This window comes from Athene noctua, chromosome 26 (assembly GCF_965140245.1).
Source record: "Athene noctua chromosome 26, bAthNoc1.hap1.1, whole genome shotgun sequence".
NCBI lineage: Eukaryota > Metazoa > Chordata > Aves > Strigiformes > Strigidae > Athene > Athene noctua.
Window position 1 is genome coordinate 6,107,296 of NC_134062.1, and position 22,679 is coordinate 6,129,974.

Consider the following 22,679-nt stretch of genomic DNA (forward strand, 5'->3'; position numbering starts at 1 on the left):
CTTGAGGGCTTATATTTCCTGAGCTGTCAATCCAACACCTCTCACCAGCACTACATTCATATACAAGGGGGAGGGGGCGAAGAAATGCTTTAAAAAATAAATAATCAAGCCACATTAAATAACCATTTGGGAGACCATCCACCTCCCAGGCTTGCTTGGCTGAACTTGATATTAATTAGGCTAAATCCAAATGCAGCACCTTCCCCAGGAGTCGGCTGGAAAGTTCTCACTGCTCACCCCATGGCTGCAATTTCCAAGGGCTTTACCTAGTTAAGGATTATAATCTTTAACAGCTGCTTGATTTACTCAGCTCATTCCCTTGGAGATGCTGACGCGGTCCTCGGCTGACAAACGCTGTCTCTTTCCTTCTGCCATCACTTCTTTGAGGATTATGCGTTTATAGGAGTGGAAGTATGTGATGGAGACCACCAAAAAGATAAAACCATGCTCCTGCCACCAGTCAGGTGGGGGTTTGCTTGCCATAAATCCACGAGCCTTGCTTGCCAGATTAGAGCTGGCCGGACAAGTTTGGCACTGACCATGTTGTATAATTAGAAAAAAAAAATTATTAAAAAAACCCCAAACCAACAGAAATGTTTGTGGGAACGTGTCAGTTTGCTGGCTGGGGAGGACAGTGGGGGGATGTTTAGTCTGCTGCAAGTAAGCAGCAAAGGTTGGCATCACCGGGGGGTTGGCATCCCTCCCCAGCTGGTCCCACAGTGGTGCTGGAGCTCGTCTCCATCTCCTGGCTGCAGAAATGCTGCCCGGGCTTTCTGCGAGCGCCTGACCCGGGCTTAGGATCAATGACACATCCTCAGAGCCGCCAGAGTGAGAAAAAGGCCTTTTCTGCTTGGACAGCAGGTTTTTTCCTGCCAGATTCGGGGAGGACCGGCCGTGGCCAGCACAGTCTGTCCTCTGCGATCGGCTTCAGGGCAGTTATCACAGCCGGGGGAGCCGGGAGAGGCGATGGAGAAAAGCGGGGAGAGGGGCCAGAGTCTCTCATCCCTGCTCCACATCCCCGAGCCCTGGTGAACATCCCTGTTTTCCCCGTGTGGTGCAGGGCATGGCGGGGTGCTGCGCTGCCCTTCCCAGTTTATTCCCCCACCCCGCCGGCGAGGTTTTCTGCAGGACATGTGTTATCAATTAGGCCCATTTGTTCAACCTTCGTCTGGTTTTGCTTTTGTTTCCTGGCAAACCATAATAATAATAATAATAGTAATAATAATAATCATCATAATAGCAATACTAATAACAAGACAGCATCTCACCCTCAGGGATTGGACCCGCAGACATGTTGAAGCGCCCTGGAGCAGAAAGACAGATGAGGCGGCCGTGCTTCCCTCGCCCTCGATCGTTTCTCTCCCTGACATCACACTTCAGGTAACCCCCTTTTTTAAAAAATTTTTTCAAGTTTCTTGGATTTCAGCTTAGGACAAATGAAAACAAGTGGATTTGCAGGAGGTCCCAGGTGCGGGATTTTTAGTTTCCTAAAGGCTTTCAGTACGCACTGCCCAAGCCGTCTTCAGCCCTTGGGCTCAGCCGGGGATGGGTTTGGAGTGAAGCACACAGTGGTTTGGCTGGAGCAGCACAGGACCTTCATTTTCAGCAAATCCCCCTGCATATTAAATCCTGTGGAGAATTTGGCACTTGTTACACACTTTGCTGCAAGAGTTTAAGAAGCTGGAGATCTCGATGTCCCTTCATGAACACCAGCCATGCCTTGGGCTACTATGCCACAGGGGTAGATTCAGGTTTCATGCTATTTTTACTGCTTAAAACGTAAGAAAAGGTGTATTGGATCAGAGCAGAGGTCTGTCTAACCCAGCATCTTTCTCCAAAGGTGGTCAGAAGCAGATGCCTGAGGACATGCACAAGAAAAGGGCAAAGCAAATGGATGGGAGGCTAAAACAACCGGGTGAACTGAACACATTTGTTGTAGTGTTGTAGCAGAGGACTTGAGTCGGTCTTTTTTTTTTTTTTTTTTTTTTTTTGAAAGGGTATTTTTAATAGGATTTCTTTTTGTAGGTTTTCCTTGTTTTACACAAAACCCCACAGAAAATGAAATGCTACCAGAAGGGCATTTCCAAAATACTCCCCGTGCCTCTCCCAGGATGTAAATAACTCCTGGGAGCCTGTGGATTTGCCCTTTGCCAATAAGACATTTGCTGGGAGCTTGATGGGGACTCCTGGGCATGACTCCTTGGCCTAAGGAGGAGAGTCATATGCCCATCAGTCTGCCGACCTGTCCACCACCCGGCTGTTTTTAACCCCGTTTGAACCACAGCAAAGCTGAGGTTTTAAAGCTACAGGTTTCCTTCACATTTAGCGAAGCTGGAGGATGCAGATGAAGAAGCATCAGTGTCCCCTGAAAGGAAAAGCAGCCAGCTCAGCCTTTTATTAGGTATCAGGGAATCCAAAGAAGACAAATTCACAGTGAAGGGCTGCAAAACACAAAATCTTGCCTGTCAGAAAATCAGAAAGCCCGACAGCCATCGGTGTCAGCATCTCATGAGGCTGGGAAAAGCTACCCCTTCACCTTGGACATAGCACATGATGCTCCACATCATTTCTCCTTCACCAGGAGCCTATTCCTGTGGCTTCAGGCTTGATACAGATGCGGGACATCACCTGTGTCACAGAATCACAGAATCATCTAGGTTGGAAAAGACCTTGAAGATCATCTAGTCCAACCATTGTCACCATTGTCACCCACCTAGTGTCAGGGGTCGGGTCTGGCTCAGCCCCATTAATTCATCACTGGTTTTCCTGCGGCAAAGCGCCCTGTGCAACGAGACCACGGCCTGGTTAAACACCAGCCTTCCCTTTGAGAGGGTGTTTCTGGCATCAGTGTTCAGTTTCTTCCTTCCTTACCAGGTAAATACTTGGGGGTTGTGTGGTTTTTAGTGTCTCTTGGTGATTTTTAAGAGCACCTGGTTAAAAGTGTGGCTGTCACCTGGTGCTGGGAGAGCAAGGCATTGGTTTTAACTTAAGTTTCTGCTCCTGAACAGATATTTTAGGGGAAAGTTATGGCACAGGGTATTGCACCAGGTGGAAAATCTCCCTCTCTGTTCCTAATAAATCCTTTATTTCCCTGTAGGAGCCAGGAAGGGGGAAGATGCTTGGTCGGGCTTGTTGTGTTTGTTTCTTTATGGTAATGAAAAGGAAAGTGAGCTTGTCCCTCGATAAAACACATTAAATTTGACAAATCATTACAACACAGCAAGGGGAAAAAATTGCATTTGCTGGCAGAAATAAAATACCAGGCAATCTGTCCCTGGTGAGAGCTGGTGGGGGTGACATCAGGCATCCCTGAGCTGACGTGTGCCCTTAAAAGGAAGGGGTTTGTCTCACCATTGGCCCCGGTGTAACGGGGAAGAGAGCTCTGACTCAGGGAGGGCGTGCTGGGAATTGGCAGGAGGAACAGGCACTGTTTTCCGGGCACCCAGCAACCCCGCAGCTGCGCCGGGCCGGCTCAGCTGTGAAGCTAACCTCGCTTTTCCTGGACCATCTGAAGGTGATGTGGCTGAGGCTTTGTCCGCATACAGAGCAGATGACTCCAGAATAGCACGTTGGGAAGGGATGGTCCTGGACAATGGTATGTGCAGACACGGTTGTTCCAGGATATGAGAGTGCTGTTCCAGTTTATATTAATCCGTTTAACTCCATAGTGCTGTTATCCTGACAAAAGAGCATCCGGATTTGAGGCTAAAGCAAGCCAGGCTTAACGTCCGGTGCAAGCGAGCCCCGCGGCTTGCAGGGACTAATCCACCACTGGGCTCCTTCATGGATTGGATTTTTTTTTTTTTTTGCCAATAACAAATCCTGTAGCAGAAGCAAGTCAGAATATACCTTTTAGGCTTTCAAGGGTTTGTTTTTTTTTTTTCTTCAATTAATGAGTTGAGGCTTCAACAAGGCCAGGACTGCAGTAAGACAAGAAATGCTCTGCAGCAACCAACTAAATGACACGGGCATGATCACATCCCCGGAGGAACCAGGTGTAACTTTAAATATGGTTTTATTTCAGGTTTGCTATTGATGCACAAACAGCAGAGATCAATGTTTAGTATACATGGTATACACAAAGCAGCCAGTACGATCGGCATCTCCGTCCTTTTGCTGCACACTCGGCAAAAGAACCGCACACAAGAAATCCCTCCCGCCCCATCCTTCCCCTCCCCGTGAACAAGGGTCAGGATTTCTCGGTGGCTTGGAAACCATCTGTTGGATGGCAAGACACCAAAGGGCAGCTCCTCAGAACTCTGTCCCCCAAATGAAAGCACGGCAGGCTCGGCTATGCAGGAAAACCCTCCAAAAATGGATGATCTGTTCATGGGAATGGAGACGTGGAAGGGATTTCCTAGAACATTAAATCCCATCCCCTGCTGTGCAGAGCAACCACAACATCTGCTCCTGGCTCTACGGAGCAGTGTGGAGACCCAAAATATTGTTGTGTTCAAAAAGGCATTACATAAATCCAGGGGAGGATGGGTCTACAAACATTGTCACGAGTTTGCTCAGCTGGTGGAAAGGTCCAGCAAGGAAACCCTTGTGCTACCAGGGTCCTGTTTCTTGTGATCTTTCTCGCCTTGTTCACAGCTGGAGATCAAAGGGCACGAGGAGTTGCCACGCTAGACCTGCATGGGGCCAAGCAAGCAAGGTAGGCTCCAAGCCTCTACCTGCTGAGACCTTCTGCCTACCCATAATCTGTGTGTCCTCCCTATAGACCCTTTCTGCTGATCCCAATAATGGCATGGCTTGACCCAGAGACCCTGGCTTGCTCCCAGTCCCAGCTAATTAGTTAGGAGGCATCTTCATCAGTGGAAAAGCAAAAAGTGAAATGGTTCCTGATGATGTGATCTGAACAAGAGACCTAAATGATGCGTTAAATGGTCATTGGGAAGAGGGCGGTGCGTGAGGTAAGACAGCCTCCAACCACAACAGGCACGATGCTACATAACCATCAGAGGTACAGAATAAACCCTTGCACAAAACCCTGGAGGGGGAAACTGGTTGTAGATGAGGTTCAACACCCCCTTTTTCCCCACAAACCTGAACCCCGCTGGGCCCCTTTCCCCCAAGAAAGCCCCAAACCCAAATTTATCTTCCGCTCTCGTGGCACAAAAGCGATGCGGGGGAAGTCACTCCACCTCTGCTAAAGTTCAGCTCAAGATATCTCAAGGAGGCTTAACACAGAGGAAAAATAACCCAACCTGGCCCAAAGGTTGGAGGGCAGAGGGTGGTGGGACATCTGGGCACGGCATACTGGTCCCATTAAACAGCGAGCACCATTTCCAGAGCAGAGTCAAGTACCAGCGACTCGCGGGGCTGCATCTGACCCCGTGTGGCACCGTGTCGTGGTACTACAGTACAGTTGCTTGTTGGTTGTTTTTTTGGAATGACAGCTCAGATCTCAGCTCTGTAGTAATACCTTTTAGCCCTGAAAAACTTCGGGCGGGCAGTTTACAACCTGCCCTGGACCGGGGGGTAAAGGAGCATCCAGCTACGCGCTGGGTGCTCACACAGCCCCATCCCAAAGCACCATAGGAAAACCTCAGCCAGGTGAGAGAGCCCACTGGGAATAACGCCGTCCCCGCTACGCAAGGTTTACATCCATCGCGGGGGAGGAAGGAGGTTAAAAAAATACAGAGTTAAGCACCATAAAAATCTACACTGGTCAGGTCATAAACATGAGGAGAAAACAAAAATAAGGCCACCACCTTCCAACCCAACCCAGGGATGCTGCTGGGACTCTCTGGACCACCCGGGTTTCCAAATCATCACCAGCAAGCCCTGGACGCATCAGTCCCAGCACCTCATCACACTGGTGGTTGGACAGTATAATTTGCCGTCGTTGCATTGGTAAATCCTTTTGGTCCCATTTAGCACGGGCGTTGGGGGAGTCCGGGGAGGGGGGAGGTAGGCTTGGCCCTGGGAAAACGAGGGAGGCTTCGACTGTGCAATTTAGGGGCATCTCCCTGCCTGTACTCAGATCCCTCCTCATTTCCATCTGTCCCCCCCCGACTCCCAGCCTCTGCCGGTGGGTTTCCGCGTCGTTCAGCGGCTTCGAGGTAGACGTTCGTTCCCGCTCTGACTCCGAGCGACCTGGTCGGTAAAAGCCCTCTCTCCTGGGCGCGTGGGGTGTGCGTGCTCTGTCCCCACACCCAGGTCCCTTTTTTTTCCCATTTTTTCTTTTTTTTTTTTTTCCCCCTGTTTGCTATGTGCTATGGACATCTTCCCCTCTCCCAAACCCTGGCTGCTGCTCGACCACATCCAGCCAGAGGAACACCATGCCCTTCCTCACAGACACCCCTTGACCCGCTCAGCACGGCCTCAAGGTGCAAAAATCCAGCTCCTGTGGCTTCCTCCGAAAATTGCAACTCTCCCGGGGCAGCAGGCGCCCAGTTGGGACCGAGCACTTCAACGCCCGTCTCTTGAAACCCCGACCGCAGCTCTTGGAGCAGGGAGACCAAGGTCCAGCTTCCCACGCCGGGCAGGGCTCCCCGCACAGCCGCACATCGGCCGGTCGCTGTGCCGCGTCACACTCGGCGGCCGGTTGGCCGTAGGAATCGCGACAAGCCACCGAACGCTTCTGCAACCCATCACCGCAGGTGACGGAGCAAGCCTCCCAGCCGCCCGCCGCCCACTTGTAGGAGGGACGTTTGTAGCTCGGTCTCCCACCATCCAAGCGGTTGGACAGGCTGAGGACGCTGTTGTTGAGGTCTGGTGGGGTCTTGCCCTCCTTCTTGTAGGAGGACTTGTCCTCCTTGCTCTCTTTGGGGAGGTAGAAGGAGTAGCGTACCCGAGGAGGGGTCATCTTCCCCACGGAGAGCACCTCCAAAGTCAGGGGTTCCTGGATGGGCTTGAAGGCTTGGAGGCTCTCGACGGCGGTGCCGGTGCCGCTGTACCGCAGGACGCTGCCCTTCACCATCAGGTCCCTCTCCACGGCTGAGACGATGAAGTGGCCGTTCAGCAGGTACTTGCCCTGCCCGTTCTTCAGCGCCAGGTAGTTGTCATCACTGATCAGCCCTTTGTAGCCCCGTTGCCTGATATCGATGTTGGAGGCACCCGCGGGGATGACCACCACGAAGTTGTAGCCATGCCTGGAAGAGAAGAGCAGGCAGGGCAGGCCATCAGGCAGGGGGACAACCCGCTGATGTGGCCTCAGCCAGAAGCTCTGCAGCTACAGCCCCGAAATCTTCCCACCGCTACAGTTGTTTCCTCCTTCCCATGAAGATCATTTTCAATCTCCTCCCTACACTGAGTTTCATCTAGGATGAGGTCACCTAGATACAGGAAGATGCTTCAGCTCCTCTGGCTCTACAGTACAGATGTACCAGAGATAACTCCACCAGCAGAAGCCGATAGCACATTAAAAGTGTCCTGATGCTCCTTCAGCGCTAGCCCAGGTCTCCACGCAGTGATGTACACTAGCACCAGAAGAGTTTGCTCAGGATGGATTTAGACCCCCTCAACACCCCCACCACCTTCCTATATCCACCCCAAAAAGCAGAGCTGGGAGAGGGGGAAGCTCATGTAACACTTACATGGGTTTGGTGAACAAGCCCGAGACCTTCTTGCAGCTCTTGTTGTCTCCTCCGCAGACGCTACATTTGTCAAACTTCTTTTTGGAGCCCAGCTTCCCGTCGCAGCCCGCTTTGATGCATTTACCCTGGACGCATACCGAGGTGGAGTCTGGGGAGCAAGGGGTGCCATCCACAACCTACACGAGGGCGAGAAAACAAGGCCACTGCATTTCCCTCTGCCACCCCACAAACTCCCCCAGCCGTGTCCATCCAACCCAGGGCTACCCAAATCCAGCAGATGAGTCCTGAAGAGATGCTATCTGGCACCGTGTCACCCTTTGCTCATGCAAAGGGCTTTCAGTCGGGCTTTTTAGCATCTCTGAGAAGAGCTGTATGGGGCTATATCCCTTTTCTTCTCCATCTACATCATTTTCTGCCCTTTCTGTTGCATCGCCGCAAAGAGAACAGGCTGCACTGGGGACACAGCTAACACCACCCCACTCGGTCCCACGCCTGCCCGCCTGCCCTGTCAGGCACACACATCACTTCCCCAACACTGTAATTATTATTCTTTATTTCAGGACTATGAGCATGTCCCAGAGGCACCTTCAGAAACCCAGAAAGCGACCCTCCTGGACCAACTCCAGCCCTAAAATAAGTAAGAGGACACGTACAGGCTGTTTCATACCAGCCTGGTGAATTCCCCTCCTCTATAACCTCATCTAACACCATCCGCCCACCAGACAAGGAAAAATCTTTCATTTCCAGGCACACTGGAGTCATCCTCCAGCCCAGACACTGACCCTGGGGGTCTCTCACCAACCTTGGGTGCCAGCACATAGAAGTAGCCGGTGCCGTTAGCCCGGCAGATGAGCTTGCATTTATCTCGGGGCGAGACGCCGGAGTATTTGGGGACCCAGGAGACGGAGGCAGTGAGGCGGTTAGTGCTGTGGCTGTAGCCGTTGAAAGCCTCACACTGCTCCTCGCGGAAGCTTTTCCCTGGCACTGAAAAAAGCAGAGATGTGCATGGGATTGGGGACCAGCCTGGACCTCCAGCTCCAGTTTTATGGTTTTGTAATAGGTTATGCCCAGAAACACAAGTGAGCTGAGCTCCAGCCCCTTACCTGCCGCAGAGCAGGGCTCCAGGTTGCAGGAGCGGTACTTGACGCGGATGCCCTCGCAGTAGGAGCCGCCGTTGGCAGGCACCGGGTCGGTGCACTCCCGCTTGGCCAGCTGCACCCCGCCGCCGCACGTCCGCGAGCACTGCCCATAGGGCGCCCACTTCGCCCAGCCGCCGTCCACCTGCCGGGATGCGGGGGGATGAGGTGTTGCATCCCCTTGGCAGCAGCCCCATCCCAAGCCGGGGCTCTCTAATCTCGGAACCATCCATTCACAAGCAAAAAACCTGCTGACGGCTCCCAGACTTGCCGGGGCTGGATGGAACGGAGCAGCAGCACCCCTCCTTGAGAAATACGTGATACCCGAGGGCCCTTCATCCCTTTTCATATCAGCATCCCCCCTGCTGGATCCCCGGCACCAGGAGGTGGGGGACTGCTCAGCCAGCAGAAACTCAGGACGATGTCTCAGGATGTTTTTGGGGCTCATGGCGCAGGTACTCACCCTGTACTTACTGATGTTATGCCTCTCAACGCAGGCACCCTTCAGGCAGAATCTCCCCTCGCCGCAGCCGGTGCCATCAGCCCAGGGGAAGTGGCGGGTCTGGCAGACGATCTGCCCGCGCGCCTTGCCTGTGCACCAGAGCTTGGCACAGTACTGCATGTACGGGCAGGGCTTGGAGCCCACGCCGAAGGCCAGCTCGCACTGCTGGTTCAGGCTGTAGCTCGTCCCAGGCAGGTCTTCGGGCAGCGGGATGGGCTTGGCAGGCTGGTCCAGCAAGCAGTCTCCTGGGAGAGTGGGGATCTACTGGGTCCTCGGGTGGTTGGATGGAGCAGTGTGGGGAGGGAGAGCATCGCTACAGGGAGGTGAGGATGGCTGCCGGTAATTTGGCCAAAGCTACCCCAGGCATGGGCCACCAGTGGGGCCAGATACCCTTGAGCTCAGCTGCACCCCAGACCTGAGTGACCTCATCACAGAATCTCAGAATCTTCAAGGTTGGAAAAGCCCTTGAAGCTCCTCCAGCCCAACCATGACCCTCACCCTGACCGTTCCCAACTCCCCCAGATCCCTCAGCGCTGGCTCAGCCCGACTCTTCAACCCCTCCAGGGATCCCGGGGACTCCCCCCCTGCCCTGGGCAGCCCATTCCAACGCCCAACAGCCCCTTCTGCACAGAAATCCTTCCTCAGAGCCAGTCTAAACTTCCCTGGTGCTTGGTGACACTGGGTAGAGCCACACTCTACTCAAGGCAGCCATCACCTCTGGGGATGGCACCAAACTCCTCATTTCCTCCTCACTTTGTTGGCAGAAGGGGGAGTTGCTCTACAGCCCATCAGACTTTCCCAGCAACCAGCCCCAGGTATGGATCCTGCTCCTACGAGGTGGGGACACAGGTAGGAGGGTGAGGGGCATGGGAGGGCTCACCGTGGCCGCTGTCAAGGAAGTCGGTGATGATGGCAGCGCTGCAGGCTGACCAGGGGTTGGCACGGTCGATCTGGATAAGGGTGGGGGACATCATGTGGTTGGTCTTCAGCCGGCCAAAGACCTCCTCACAAGCCTTCACGTTGTCATGGGGCATGTTGAAGACGTGGCCTGAGGTGGGAGGAAAAGAGGGGGCAGCATGAATAACCCTGCTTGGCATGCAGAGTCAGGCCCCCACAGCTTCTTGAAATGGGGGAATCTGAGGCACGGAGTGGGGAAGACCTTTGCAAGGATTGCAGTGCATGTAGACAGCCCAGGAGAGGCCTGGGGAAGGACAATGCTTGTCCATGGACTGCACGTATGTGGGAGCTCGCAGGACCGAGACAGGTGAGTCACCCCGCCGGCAGCGTCCCCGAGCCAGCGAGCTTGCCAGACTCTGTCCCGGCTGCTTCGTGCACGTGGAACGCACACAGAAAAGGAAGGACGAGGGAAATTGCAAAGAGAAGACTTCAGCGCTCACCCCCCTCCCTCCTCCTCCTCCTCCTCCTGCAAGTGTCTCTGGAGGTAGGTGTGCCCTCTGCCTGTTATTTCAGCACTCCCGAATCCTGGAAACCGAGGTAGCAACCACAACAGCAAAGCCTTTTGCTGTCTCAACAGCTCTTTCCCACCCGGCTCGGGGGGGATCTCGTGGCCCAAGGTGGAGTTTCCCCATCACCAGATACCGGTTATTGTCTGATCTTCCGGAGGCTGAAATTATTTTGAACCTCACCACCTCCTGGCATTCCTCCCAAGAGGAAGAGGAGAGCAGGGAGCCTTACCCAGCTCATGGGCGGTGGTGAAAGCTGAGGGCAGCCCGTCGTCCTCAATGACAGAGCAGCTGCGCTTGGGGTCGCACATGGTGCCCACGTCCGCCATCCCCAGCGTGTCGCAGGTGGTGGCACCGCACAGGTCCTGCCAGGCACGGAGCAAAGGGTCAGCCTCAAGGCCAGCATGGGCATCCCGGTCCCCCATCCCCACCCCGTCCCTGGTACCCCACGGGGAGCTGATGGCGGGGGGGAGGGCAGCCCCAACGGATGGGGTCCACACCAGCCACAGCCTGGTGAGGAAAGGAAACCTCACACTGACCCAGGCCAGGCTGTGATGATGTGTTTGCATTTAACCCTGGCACTGAGGATGCTTTTTGTGTGTAGCGTCCTCCTGTGCCTTCAGCGACAGCTTTTCCTACCCAAACGGCTCCTCCGGACAGGGTGGAGCCAGTTTTGGCACGGAGGACTCAGCCTGGCTCCCTTCTCCAGCACAAACTCAAGGATTGGACCCAGGCGTGTGGATGGGAAGACACCTGGCCTTAGGCTCACAGCTGACTCATTTCTCAACCTCATTTCTCAACTTCTTCCTAGGAAGAAGCAGCCTCTGGGCCAGGTCCAGAGGCTCCTGAGGCTGAGGGATGTGCTCCTGTCTCTCCAAGACACTTTGCAGCCATCCCCTGAGGAGCAGCCAAACCCAACAGACTGAAGAAGGAACCAGTCCAGCTCTCCACCCCCAGCACAAGCACTGCTGGACCCCACATAGATGCATCTCAGACAGAGGACAGGAAAGGTCCCGTTGTAGGTGGATCTGCCCTTCTTCGGGATCCAAATGTGCTCGTGCAAATAAAAAATCCCTGTTTGAAGAGGCACCGCCGAGGCAGCTCGGCAATAGCTTTGTCCTTGAATGCCCCCTTCCTCTGCTGGGGTCTGTCTGTGCCTTGGGAGGGCTGGAGCATCGTCCCCATCCCTCGGTGCTGTCCCAGCCGGGCTGGGAGCTGCAGGGGAGGCCACGCGGGGGGCAGGGAGCTGCTTTCCACATGAAAAGAAAACGTAAGGGACTCGCCGGATGCTCCCATGCTATAAATAAGCGTGATTCATGCTCAGTGCTCGCCCAGCCAAAGCGCCTGGGTTGCTCGAAATCTCACATGAGCGGCTCTGCCAACATTTCCAGCGAGGTTTCCAAGCTGAAGGCATTCCCGCGCAGGCAGGTTCAGCCGTGGGTAAATAACAGTCCTGACGACTCCAGAGAGCCCTGGCCAGGGCTGAGATGGCTTTAACAGGAGACCTGTGGCTACGAAGTCTGGAGGCACAGACAAGACCATGATCTCTGGAGAGACAAGGCGGAGAAACGCCTGGGCCTGGGCCGGCTATCACGGCTGGTGGAAAACCCCGTTGTGCAGCCGGGTTCACCTCTCTGCTCTGCCACAATTTTCCTTGTCAGCTGGGACCCTGCTGCACCCCTGATTCCACCACACATCGATGCTGGCAGGGGCAAGCATCCCCGGTGGCAGGGCCACCGCCGGCGAGCACGTGGTGACTAAATGGGGCTGGCAAGCCCCAGCGCAGGGTCTCCTGTCCCAAAATGCCACCAAGAGCCAGTGCCATCATCATGCTGAGCTAACCCAGCTTGTCCAAGCCCACCTGCCCATGCTCTCCCAGTGCTGGGGGTTTGGGGGTGAAGGTGGGGCGCGGGGGTGGGATGACACAACCTCACAGGGAAGAGGCGGCTGCTGGCGGCTCCCCGCTCGCTGCTCTTTGAAGAGTTGCCGTTTCCTCGCTGGCGCGGCGAGCTTTTGGCTCCCGGCCCAACACCTGCACTGACACACTGACCCACTTCTCGCTCTGAACCTCGCCTGACGGCTGCAGGGAACATGGATGAGCAGCTCTTCATGGGGTTTTCCCTAACCGCCCCCCCAGCCTCTGAGAGGCAGCCCACTTTGAAAGGCTGGGCAGCATCTCTGGGCTCTAACCCCAAACACCTCCACCAGCCTTGCCGGGGGTGCAGCCTGATCAGGAGGGGAGGCGATGCAAGGATGGAGCTATGGAGGGGAGAGGAATAAAAGAGGTTTAAGGTGGGAAAGCTGCAGGCAAAGGGCCAGCTCTGCCTTTGCACGTCACCGATCTCCCCTGCTGACAACCCAAATACAAGGGGGGTGACTGGTGGCCCAAGGGGCTGCAAGCAACCCGCCAGGTGCCCCATCAGGGCTCTCCTGCCAGCCTGACCTGTGTCTGTGGGCACGACCAAGGTTTTTCTTCATCCCCTTGCAAACTTCTTGAGATGTTCTGCAGCTCAGTTGGAAGGGGATCCTTATCACTAGTGCATTCATTCATCTACTCAGAGACCGGCTCATAAGCGCTCTCCCTACCGTGGGTCCAAAGCAACCCCGAAAATCTGAGTTTTGTGGGTTTCCAAATTCCCCCGCAGTCTCTGCCGCATGCTAGGCTCCAGCCAGATGTTCCTTGGTGCAATGTCCCTTCGGTTTTACAGCAGGCCAAAGACGTTCAGCAAACCTTTGCTGGTGGGAAGGTTCAGGATGGGCGGGAAGCACGGCCAAGCCCTTTGACGTGGCGTGTGATGCTATTTCCAAGAGGCAAGAGCGCAACTGAAGGCTCCAACAAGCACGAGCTCAGGTAGGAAGGTGGCATGACCGACGTTGGGAGGGAGCAAAGCCGAGCAGAAGAGGACAGCCCCATTCATCAGCAACTCGTTGACACAACTGGAAACTGCCTATCAACCGGGCTGGAGATGAAAATTAAGTCGGGGGCTTATGTAACAGCTTTTTGGCAGGGAGATAAGCTTCGAGGTGTCGGGGGACCACAGATGGATGCACTCAAGGAAGGCAGATGTCTCCTCGGTGCTGTGCCTTTGCACTGAAGCTTGCCCTGGGATTTCAGGAATGGGTGGTTTAGCAATGTGTAAAAAATGCAGCCCAGCCGTGAGCCGCAGCTTTCAAATCGCTGGGACCGAATCCATCCCACATGCGGCTCCGGTGACCTCACTGGGTTTCCACCAGAGATGGAGCTGGTTCGTCCCTGCAAGGGTGTCACCAGGCGTCCCCCTTGCCGCAGCCGGCAGGACCTGCTCCAGCAGGCTGGGATTCAGCCCTGCCTGCGCTCCCGCAGGATTTACAGATGGCTGGAGGACACAGCCCCCTGCCCGGGGCTGGGGAGGCGACAAGGAGGATGGGTGGGATGAGGTCTCACACATCCTGCACAGCATCATTCCGGCTCCAGGCCATCGTCAGCCCGCGCTGACCCCAGGTTAGGGGCAGCTGAAGGGAGCTGGATGCTTTATCCTTCCCACCCACGAGTGCCTGACCTGAAAAGATGTTTTAGGAATGGTGTCCCTGCTGTTGAGGGGAGTTCCTGACCTATCTTTAATCCCAAAACATCGGGGCAGGGATGGGCGAAGGAGAAAACACAAGTTGCTCTTGCTGGCAAACCTGCTACGGGCGGTGTATGACCGTCCCCTTCCAACCGGGCTCATCCTTCTCCCCTCCCATCAGCAATCTGGGGGTGCAGGGCTGTAACACCCCAGCCAGGCACCGCACCGACACCAACGCTGAGACGGGACTGCAGGGGAGAGGAGAAGCGTTTGGAGGGAGGCTCTGGGAGCGGCGTCACCACTTGGGTGTCACCCAGTTTATGGAGGTGCGGGATGGCGAGTTCATCCCCGCCCAGCAATCTCCCCGCACCCCACGTGGAGCCCTTGCCAAAGGTGAGAAAAACCAGCTCGGCAAAGCCCCTCTCCCACTGCAGGGATGCAGCCAGCCCATGGCAGTGGTTGGGGGGACTCTCACCTCTCCCTCCCACCCCAAAAATTGCTGACAGCGCTGGCTGTATCTCCAGTGCTTTCTTTCCAGCCCTGAACTGGGTCCACGCAGAGCAGCCAGCGTGGAGGAGAGGTCCAGGTTCTCAGGAGGACCCTGCGCATGAGTCAGAGGAAGCGGAGAGAGGGTTGGGTTTTTTTTCTTGGCAGGTGGCACGGCGAGCTCTTCCCAGCCGGGGAGGGGGAAGCGGGGCCACGCTCCTCCTCTTCTGGGCTCGGACCCGGCGTTTCAGGGTGGTGGCCACTGGTGCCAGGAGGCAGGGGATGGAGCGGCGGGTTTCTGCCCGTGGGGACAACCTGCCCTTTACACACCTCCTGGCCTCACTCACCCCCTGGCAGGGCTTTCTCTGGGCTGCTAGCCAAAACCCGCCCCAAGCACAGCAACGGCTGGCTCAAGCGGGCTCGCTCCACACCTCCGCTCCCCCCGCCCCGGCATCTGAGGGTGGAGGGTCCCTCGGGAAAGGGGGATCGGCCACAAGCACAACCTCCTCCAGCGTGCACCAGAGGTGGGGCGCAGGTGGCAGGAGGCCTTAGCACAGTGCAGGGCTCCTTGAAATGGGGGACAGCCCCTCCGGGTCATCCCGCCGGCACCCACCTGCTTGGTGAAGAGGATGGCGGTGTCCCAGTACTCGGGGTGCTTGTCGCTGACCTTGTTCCACTTCTTCTGCCAGGCGCAGAAGTTGCGGAGGGTGAGGGCGGCGTTGCCGGTGACCTTGGGCCCCTTGTCATCCTGCCCGATGAGGAGGAACTTGACCACGGAGATCTGGATGGGGTTACGGATGCTGGGGTGCTTGTAGAGGCGGGCGGCGGTGGCCATCAGGGTCAGCAGGTAATGCTGGAGGTCGTCCCCGTGGAACTTCACCATCGACTCGTCGGCCACCACCAAGGTCTCCACGTAACGGGGGACCGAGGCAAAACGTTTGGCCCGACCCCCTTTCCCCCCCCCTCCACGCCCCCGGTACTTGTCCAGCGCCTGCAGCACCCCGGGGGTGAGCCCGGAGCCCACGGCGCAGCGGGATGCTCCGGCCCCGACGGGGCGGCCGGGGCTGCGGCGCTGCAGGCGGTGGGCTCCCCCGGCCGCCCCCCCCGCCAGCGGGCTGATGAGATACTCGGCTCCACGGTAGCCGAAAGCCCCCCGGAGCCCCCCGCAAAGGCTGAGGGCGGCGAAAGACTCCCGGTCGGCGTTGACATCCCCCGAATAAAAGCAGTGGCGGAGGCCGGGGAGGGGGCGGGCGGCGCCGGGCGCGACCCCCAGGTAGTGGGCGGCGAAGGCGGGCGCGATGAAGTGGGCGTCGGGGGAGAGGTGGAGGTAGAAATCCTCCCCGAAAGCCGAGAGCTGGAAAACCACCGCTTGCCCTCCCCGGGGGGGTTCGGCGGGCCCCCGCCTGAAGTAAGACCGCCCGTTGATGTCGGGGTCCAGGCGGAGGGGGGTGACCACCTCGGTGTCCGCCGGGGGCCCCCCCGAGGGCAGGCTCAGCCCCGGGGCGCCCAGCAGCAGCAGCGGCAGCAGCGGCAGCATCGTCCCGGGGGGGTCACGCCGGCGGCATCGGGGTTTGGGGGAGGCGGGGGGGGGGAGAACGCAGGACCCGGCCCCCCCCTTCCTCCCTCCTCCTCCTCCTCCTCCTCCTCTAGCCCCAAACTCGGCGGAGGCTGGAGGGGAGCGGAGCGGCCGTGCGAGCCGCCTGCCCCGCCGCTACCTGCCTTGTGGGGCGCATCGGGTTTATATACAGCAGAACCGGGGCGGAGGGGGGGGATGAAGGGGGGGGAACGGGGCGCGGCTTGGCCCCGCCGCAGCCACTCCGGTGCGGGGGGCCGGGAGCGGCGGAGCGGGGCCGGGAGAACCGCGCTCCGCCCGGGGGCTGCCGCCGCCCCCCCCGAAGCCGGTCGGGATGGGGTGGGATGGGGGGGACACCCCCGCTTCACTTGTATTCTTGCAGCGGGGAGGGGGGACCCTGCAGCCCCCCCAGGAGTGTTCCCGCCTGCCGGGTCCTGCCCGAAGCGAAGGGGAGGGGTGAAGCGAGGGGGGGCGAGGGGGGGTCTCTGGTTGGAGCGGGGGGGGTGAAGTGAAGGTGGAAGGTCCTTTGCCCCGCGCTGTTATTTGGGAGAGCTCAGCAAAGCGGGGGGACCTGCTGTTTGGCAGCTGGGGGGTTATTCCTGACTCCCTCGGGGGTGCAGTAACGTGTCCCTCCACGCACCTTCAGAGCTGCCACCCCAGCAAAAAGCCGCCCCGACGGCCCCACCGTCAGCTTCCAGACCCGGTGCTCTTCACCCCGAGGCACCCCAGGACACCCTGGCTACCCTTCACCAGCCCCGTTCGGCCTGGAAGGGGCGATTTCCACCCCCAGGGCCACCAAAGGCAGCACTCCCCAGTGTTAACACCCATCACATCCCCTCCTCCGAGCCCCCAGGACAGGGAGCACACGGGAACCTCCCCGTGCCCAGGGAGGCTGCTGGGGCAGCTGGTGCTGTGGGGAGATAGAAAAATCTCATCGTGGGTGGGATCATTTTTTAGAGTGGGACAGCCAGAAGGAGAGCGATGAAGAGTCCTCTGTAATTTGTGGCCGAGGAATAGATTTACTGACAGCAAAAAGCACCCTGACAGCAGGATGCCCAGTGGGTCTCTTTCCCCTGCAGCAGCTCTGCTTCGCACAAGCTGGTTTTGGGCCCGGAGGGAAGGATGGATATTCCAGTAATGCTCCCAGGCTACCACTGGGCACCCAAGTCCTGCGTGTCCCGCAGCCCACGCTCCTTTCCAGCGCTCCAGGATGGTTTAACAGTCCAGTTAAGTCCTCCTCACAGACGAGCTGGCCTTAATGTCATTGCAAGCCTCAGCAAAGGCTGCAAGAGCAGTTTAAGAATTTCTGCATATATGAAATATAAGCCAAGGCTGTTGCTTAAGACACAGAGCCCACAGCCTGCAGCCTGGCTCGTTTCCGTGCCAGGGCTTCCCCACGCTCAGTCGTGTGCCTTGCAGCTCAACTTGTGACCCACAATAATCATCTGACTGCGCTGGGCTCAGTGAATCAGGGGTTTTGTCTGCTGGCCAAAGTGCAATGTGTCCGGGGATGACGATACGACCGCAAAGAGAGAACAGGCGGCACAGGGAGTGGAGGTGCGAGGGGAAAAGGTTAGACACAACCTCGAGCATCTCGAGGTGCCAGGAGGGAGTTTCTCCTCCCCACGGTGCTGCCCCCGTTCGACAGGCTGAGTTTATCCCAGGGACTGTAGCAGCATCCAGGCTGGCACATGGTCCCAGAGGTGCCACCTTACAGCAGCAGCACCCAGCTCTGGCTCAGCCCGTGGCTCCTGGGGACACTTTGGGAGTGAAGCTTATTTCTGCAGCCGCGCCAGGTTCCTGAGTGGGCTGGGGAGGCTGTTGTGCTTCCTCCCATCCCCACCTCCTCTCTGTTTACTCTTTGTGGCTTAATGTTCAAAGACAGCAAATTCTCTTTCCCCTCACACGTGGCGGGCGGGCAGCAGTGCTTGCACCATCTCTGGAGGCCTTTGGTGCTCAGCACACAGCAGAAAACCCCGCAGACTGGCACATACGCTGAGCTGTGTGGAGCTCGGGGGGGTCTCTGCCTTGCAGAGGTACCGGTGAGGAGCAGACGGGAAAAAGAGCAGAAAAAAAGTCCCTGCATGCACCGTGAGAGCACCTTGGCTCCAAGTACCCCAGCCCAGAGGTCATCAAGCCAGGGTTAGTCACTGCTGCTCCGGGAGCTCCAGCTCCTCCATCTGGTAAATCTTCTAGGCAGAGGATGAGTCAAACCGAACTGGTGGGACTTCCCCTCCAGCCTGGAGGACATCTGACTGCCTCCTGATGGGGAGCGGCAGGAAGAAAATGCGAGTGTTTTGGCTGGGCCTGAGCTGAGACCCGCTCCATCCCATCAGATGCTGGGTTTTATCTGGGCTCACTCTGTCCCATGATGTTAACGGTGTGCCAGAGCCTTTGGGGTCAAAGTCAGGGGATGGATCAAGCCTCACCTGTCCTCACTCTCTGTCTGAACAGGGAGGACTCACCTACCCCAAGCCAGAGCTTTGTTTGCAAGCCAAATCATCTGCTGCCTTCATTTTCCTGCCTGTGGTGAGTAGAAAAGCTGCTGACTGTGTGGAGCATATATCGCCTTTAAGGCTCACCAGCTGCAGGCAGCTCCCAGGGCTACTGGCATATCTCAGAACACTCCAGACAAGAAGGGAGGCATATTTTTATTTTTTCTCTTACTCAAGGACATGATGTGATTTTCCCAGTCCCTGTCGCTAGAGACAAAGCCCTTGAGCAGTTCCCGGGTTGTGGCATCTTCTCAGCGTGCTTCTATCTCCACAGCATGTCCCTCTCAAAGCAGGGTGGGCAAAGGGGAATTAATATCTCTGTTATGTCTCCTGCCAACATGAAGGGGCAGATTCCTGCAAGAGAGGAGGGTCAGGGTCAGGAGAAAGCAGGCAGGTCCCTTTTGTGGGGGCCTCCTGGCTGTTGTTTGCACCCTGCAGCCCTTTAGAGCCGGCCCAGGATAACACCTGGGTCTCACCCTGAATGTCTTTCCAGGAGTTCAGGGCTGAATCTGGCTGCTCTTGTAGTTTGCCTGGATTTAATGGAAATGGGCCGGGTATAGGTGACCTAAAGGAGAGCACAGGGTAAGCAGGGACCAGAGATGGAAGATGCCTGTGGACCTCACTGAACAGCTACAGATATTAAGGTATACTAAGGTATATAAGGTAAATTCAGCTGCTGCTTTGATTTTTGCCTAGAAACCACTGTAAGGTAAAACCTTTCTCACTCAGGCCTAATCCATAGCTCACCCTGATCTTGAAATATCTCCCACCTTCCCCCACTTCATCCCAAGCATCTCCGGGAAGTGACGACAAGTTCTTTTCTTTCATCACTGCGATGCCAAGGGTGTGAATTTAGAAACAAACAAACAAAAAAAAACCAGCAAAAGACCACCCGAACCTCACATATCTCCTGGGTGATCCAGTTCGCAAAAGAAATAGTTTCAAATAGACTATTTGAGAGCTCCAGGCCAAAGATAGAGTGGAAAGGTTATAGGCAGGGAAAAGCTGGCGTTCCAAGACATTCACTTGTCTTGGGCTGAAAGGTTGGCAGATCAGAGGCCTGGGCTCTCACCCAAAAGTTCAGGCTGTGCTCTCCCAACTCACCACCACATGGGCAGGAAGGAGGATCTTCTCCCGGGACTGAAGATGAGTCAAAAGTGAGTTGTTAGGCAGCTTTCCAGGAAAGAAAGGCTTGGAGAAAAAAAATCTGGCTGGTTCTAGATGGGGTCATTGAGGGAGAGATACACAAGAAACCTAAGCACGTGGAGGTGGTTGTCACCTAAAATCTGCCCCATCCTTGGTCCAGGAAGATGCTGAATTTAACTGGATTTATTCTGGCTTGGATGACAGCGATTGGAGACAGCCAGGATGCTCTGTCTTGGGTTTCCCATGCAACCCTTGCAGTTCTACTCAACAGGGATGGCAAGAGCACTTTACCCACCCCGTGAGGGAAGAGGATCTGTGCTTTAAACATCTTCAAGCACATGTCTGTGTGCAACACAACAGAAATCAAATCAGCCTGCTCCCCGCCCAGCACAGGTGACACAGGAGAAGGATTCCTGTGCCTTGTCTCATTGCTCCTGGAGCAGGACCATCGCTGCTGCCTTCTCACATGGTCCTAATGCATAATTTCACCATGACATCTGGCAGGACTTCGATATGGGAATACCAAGGTACGCTGAAAAAATCCTAAAGCTTGGTCTTGACTGATTTCCAGCCAGTGTTGCAGGTCCTGGGGTTGCTGATAGTTCACATACCCAGAAAGAATCCAAAATTCCCCTCTCTCATCACCCCCTTTTTGGCATTAGGTCTCTCCTCTTCAAAGACACGTTTTTTTCCAGGGTGTTTTAAAATGGTAAGTGGACATTTAGAAGAGCTAGAAAATGGTCCAACATATCCCAAAAAACCAGTATCACATGTTTCTTATCGTTCACACACACACACCTTCGGCCTGAAAATTTATGACCCAGGACTACACAGCTCTATATTGTACCCACCTGCCTGAGACAGGGTCCTCCCACGATTTATTAGCTTTATGCAGTGCTCATGTTAGAAACACATAAACCAAAGATACATAAAGGCACCAAGCTTGCGAAAGGTTGAAGCTGCAGATCTGGGTAAGCCTGAAAGGTCGTCAAATTTATGCACATCTGGAATAAACCTGGGATGCTGGATATTCACAAGCCAGCTGCCGAGGGTGCTCATCACTCAGGCAAACCATTATGAAGTTCATTCATTTTCATCAGCCCATAAACCATGTGAGAGTAGAATATGATGGGAGGGGGGGATTCAGACAGGTTGATGGGTTTTTTGTTTGGTTGGTTGTTTTTTTTTTCTAGAGAAGAGTATTTTCATCATAACTTGCTGTATTTGTTTAGCGCTATTTATGGGCTGGTTCATAGAAAAAGCAGCCCTAGGAAAGGCTTCGAATTCTCCATCAAATTTGGAGGTTTTTAACTCCAGGTTTGACACAGCTTTGCGAGAGGTTTGGGGAAGGACCAGGACATCCTTGGAGACTCTTCTCACAGATGTGTTGGTCTCAGGACACCTTGAAAGCCTCAAGACCCAGCCGGGAAGTGGAGAAGCATCTCCCCAAAGAGCGCAAAGCCTGGGAGGAGGCTGAAGTGCTCGAAATAAGATTTATCCCTTGATTTTGGAAATCCATAAACCTGCTTCCCTCACAGCCACACCTGCGCGCAACTGGAGCCCCAAAACCACCCTGAAGCAAGGCTGCCCTCTGGTGACACTTGTTTGCTCTGCAAATCAAGGTATGAGATGTAATTGGATGCAATGGATTGGATTGTAAATCAAAATGCAGTTAAAAGTAAGGACTAAATATGGAGGTGTCTTAAGATGGTTTAGAAATCAGAGGTAGAATCTTTTCAAATCAAATTCAAATCAAAATCAAATTAAACGCAATCACAGCCGTGGTCCTTTCCTCTCGAGGCACCCAGCTATGTCACTGAGTTTTCAGAGGAGGCATCATCAGCTGGCAAACCGACACCCAGCCTGGCTGGCCCTGCCCTTTCCTAAATCCCCAAACCCTGATTTTTCCCCCACATTTAATGGACCCAGCAGGAATTACAGTTTTCCCCTTGCATCGCTCTCACAGCCGCCGAACCCCCCCGCGCCATCGGTGTACGGTCTCCAGGGATGGGCTGCTGCACCGGGGGGGGGCAAATAATGCACTAAGGGGAAGGCAAACCCGAGGTTTTTTTAATGGGCTACGGAGGGGTTTAGGTACCAAAAGCTAAACAACCACCACTTGTAAGGCAGGGGGGCCCTCTCGTGGCTGTGCTCATGGCGGGGGCTCAATGCAGCGAGTACCGCTTTATCCTAGGATGGCTGAATTAATTCACTTGCCCGTTCTCACTCGCTCCAAATCAAGCCCAAATCTCCCCTTTTCATGCAAACCTCAGGCAAGAAACTGCTTCCCTGAATCTCACTTGCCAACCTTTGCAGCTCAGAGGGTTCCACTGAAGATAACTTGGCAGGACACAGGGCCAAGGCACTGATTATTCTGGAAGAATTTTTTTTTTTTCATCCCGCCTGCTTACTTTAAAAGGAAAACTAATGGAATGGATTCTTTTGATATCAGGTTGGGGGGGGGGGGGTGTGAACTGGCTGCAGGACCCCTTCACTCTCGCTGTTGCAGCATCTGCTCGGTGGCAGCAAACTCGCAGGGATGGATTCAGCATTTCCCACCACGCAGCATAGAGAGGCACTGACATCTAGTGGCAATATTTTTTTGAGATTGTAGCTGCTTTGTTGATAGATCAAATAATTCTCCCAACTTTTAATTTATTTTTTTAATCCCTGGGCTGAGGGCAAAGCCAACAACCCAAAACACTGCCCTGGCGCTGCAAACTGGGATGTGGTGCCATTTGCAGAGCAAGGGGGGACACGGCAAAGCATCCCGGAGCCCCCCAGAACGG

At 55.4% G+C, this 22,679-nt stretch overlaps 1 protein-coding gene across 1 annotated transcript; it reads right to left on the minus strand.

Annotated features, from left to right (window-relative positions):
• Positions 1 to 3,982: 3,982 nt before the first annotated feature.
• ADAMTS15 (ADAM metallopeptidase with thrombospondin type 1 motif 15) lies at positions 3,983 to 16,374 on the minus strand. The gene is made up of 8 exons (XM_074927368.1): positions 15,290 to 16,374; positions 10,878 to 11,010; positions 10,063 to 10,230; positions 9,144 to 9,427; positions 8,648 to 8,825; positions 8,347 to 8,528; positions 7,545 to 7,720; positions 3,983 to 7,100 (listed from the first exon to the last, which is right to left on the minus strand). The coding sequence occupies exons 1-8, from the start codon at positions 16,211 to 16,213 to the stop codon at positions 6,320 to 6,322; spliced, it is 2,826 nt and encodes a 941-aa protein (XP_074783469.1). The 5' UTR covers positions 16,214 to 16,374; the 3' UTR covers positions 3,983 to 6,319.
• Positions 16,375 to 22,679: the final 6,305 nt, after the last annotated feature.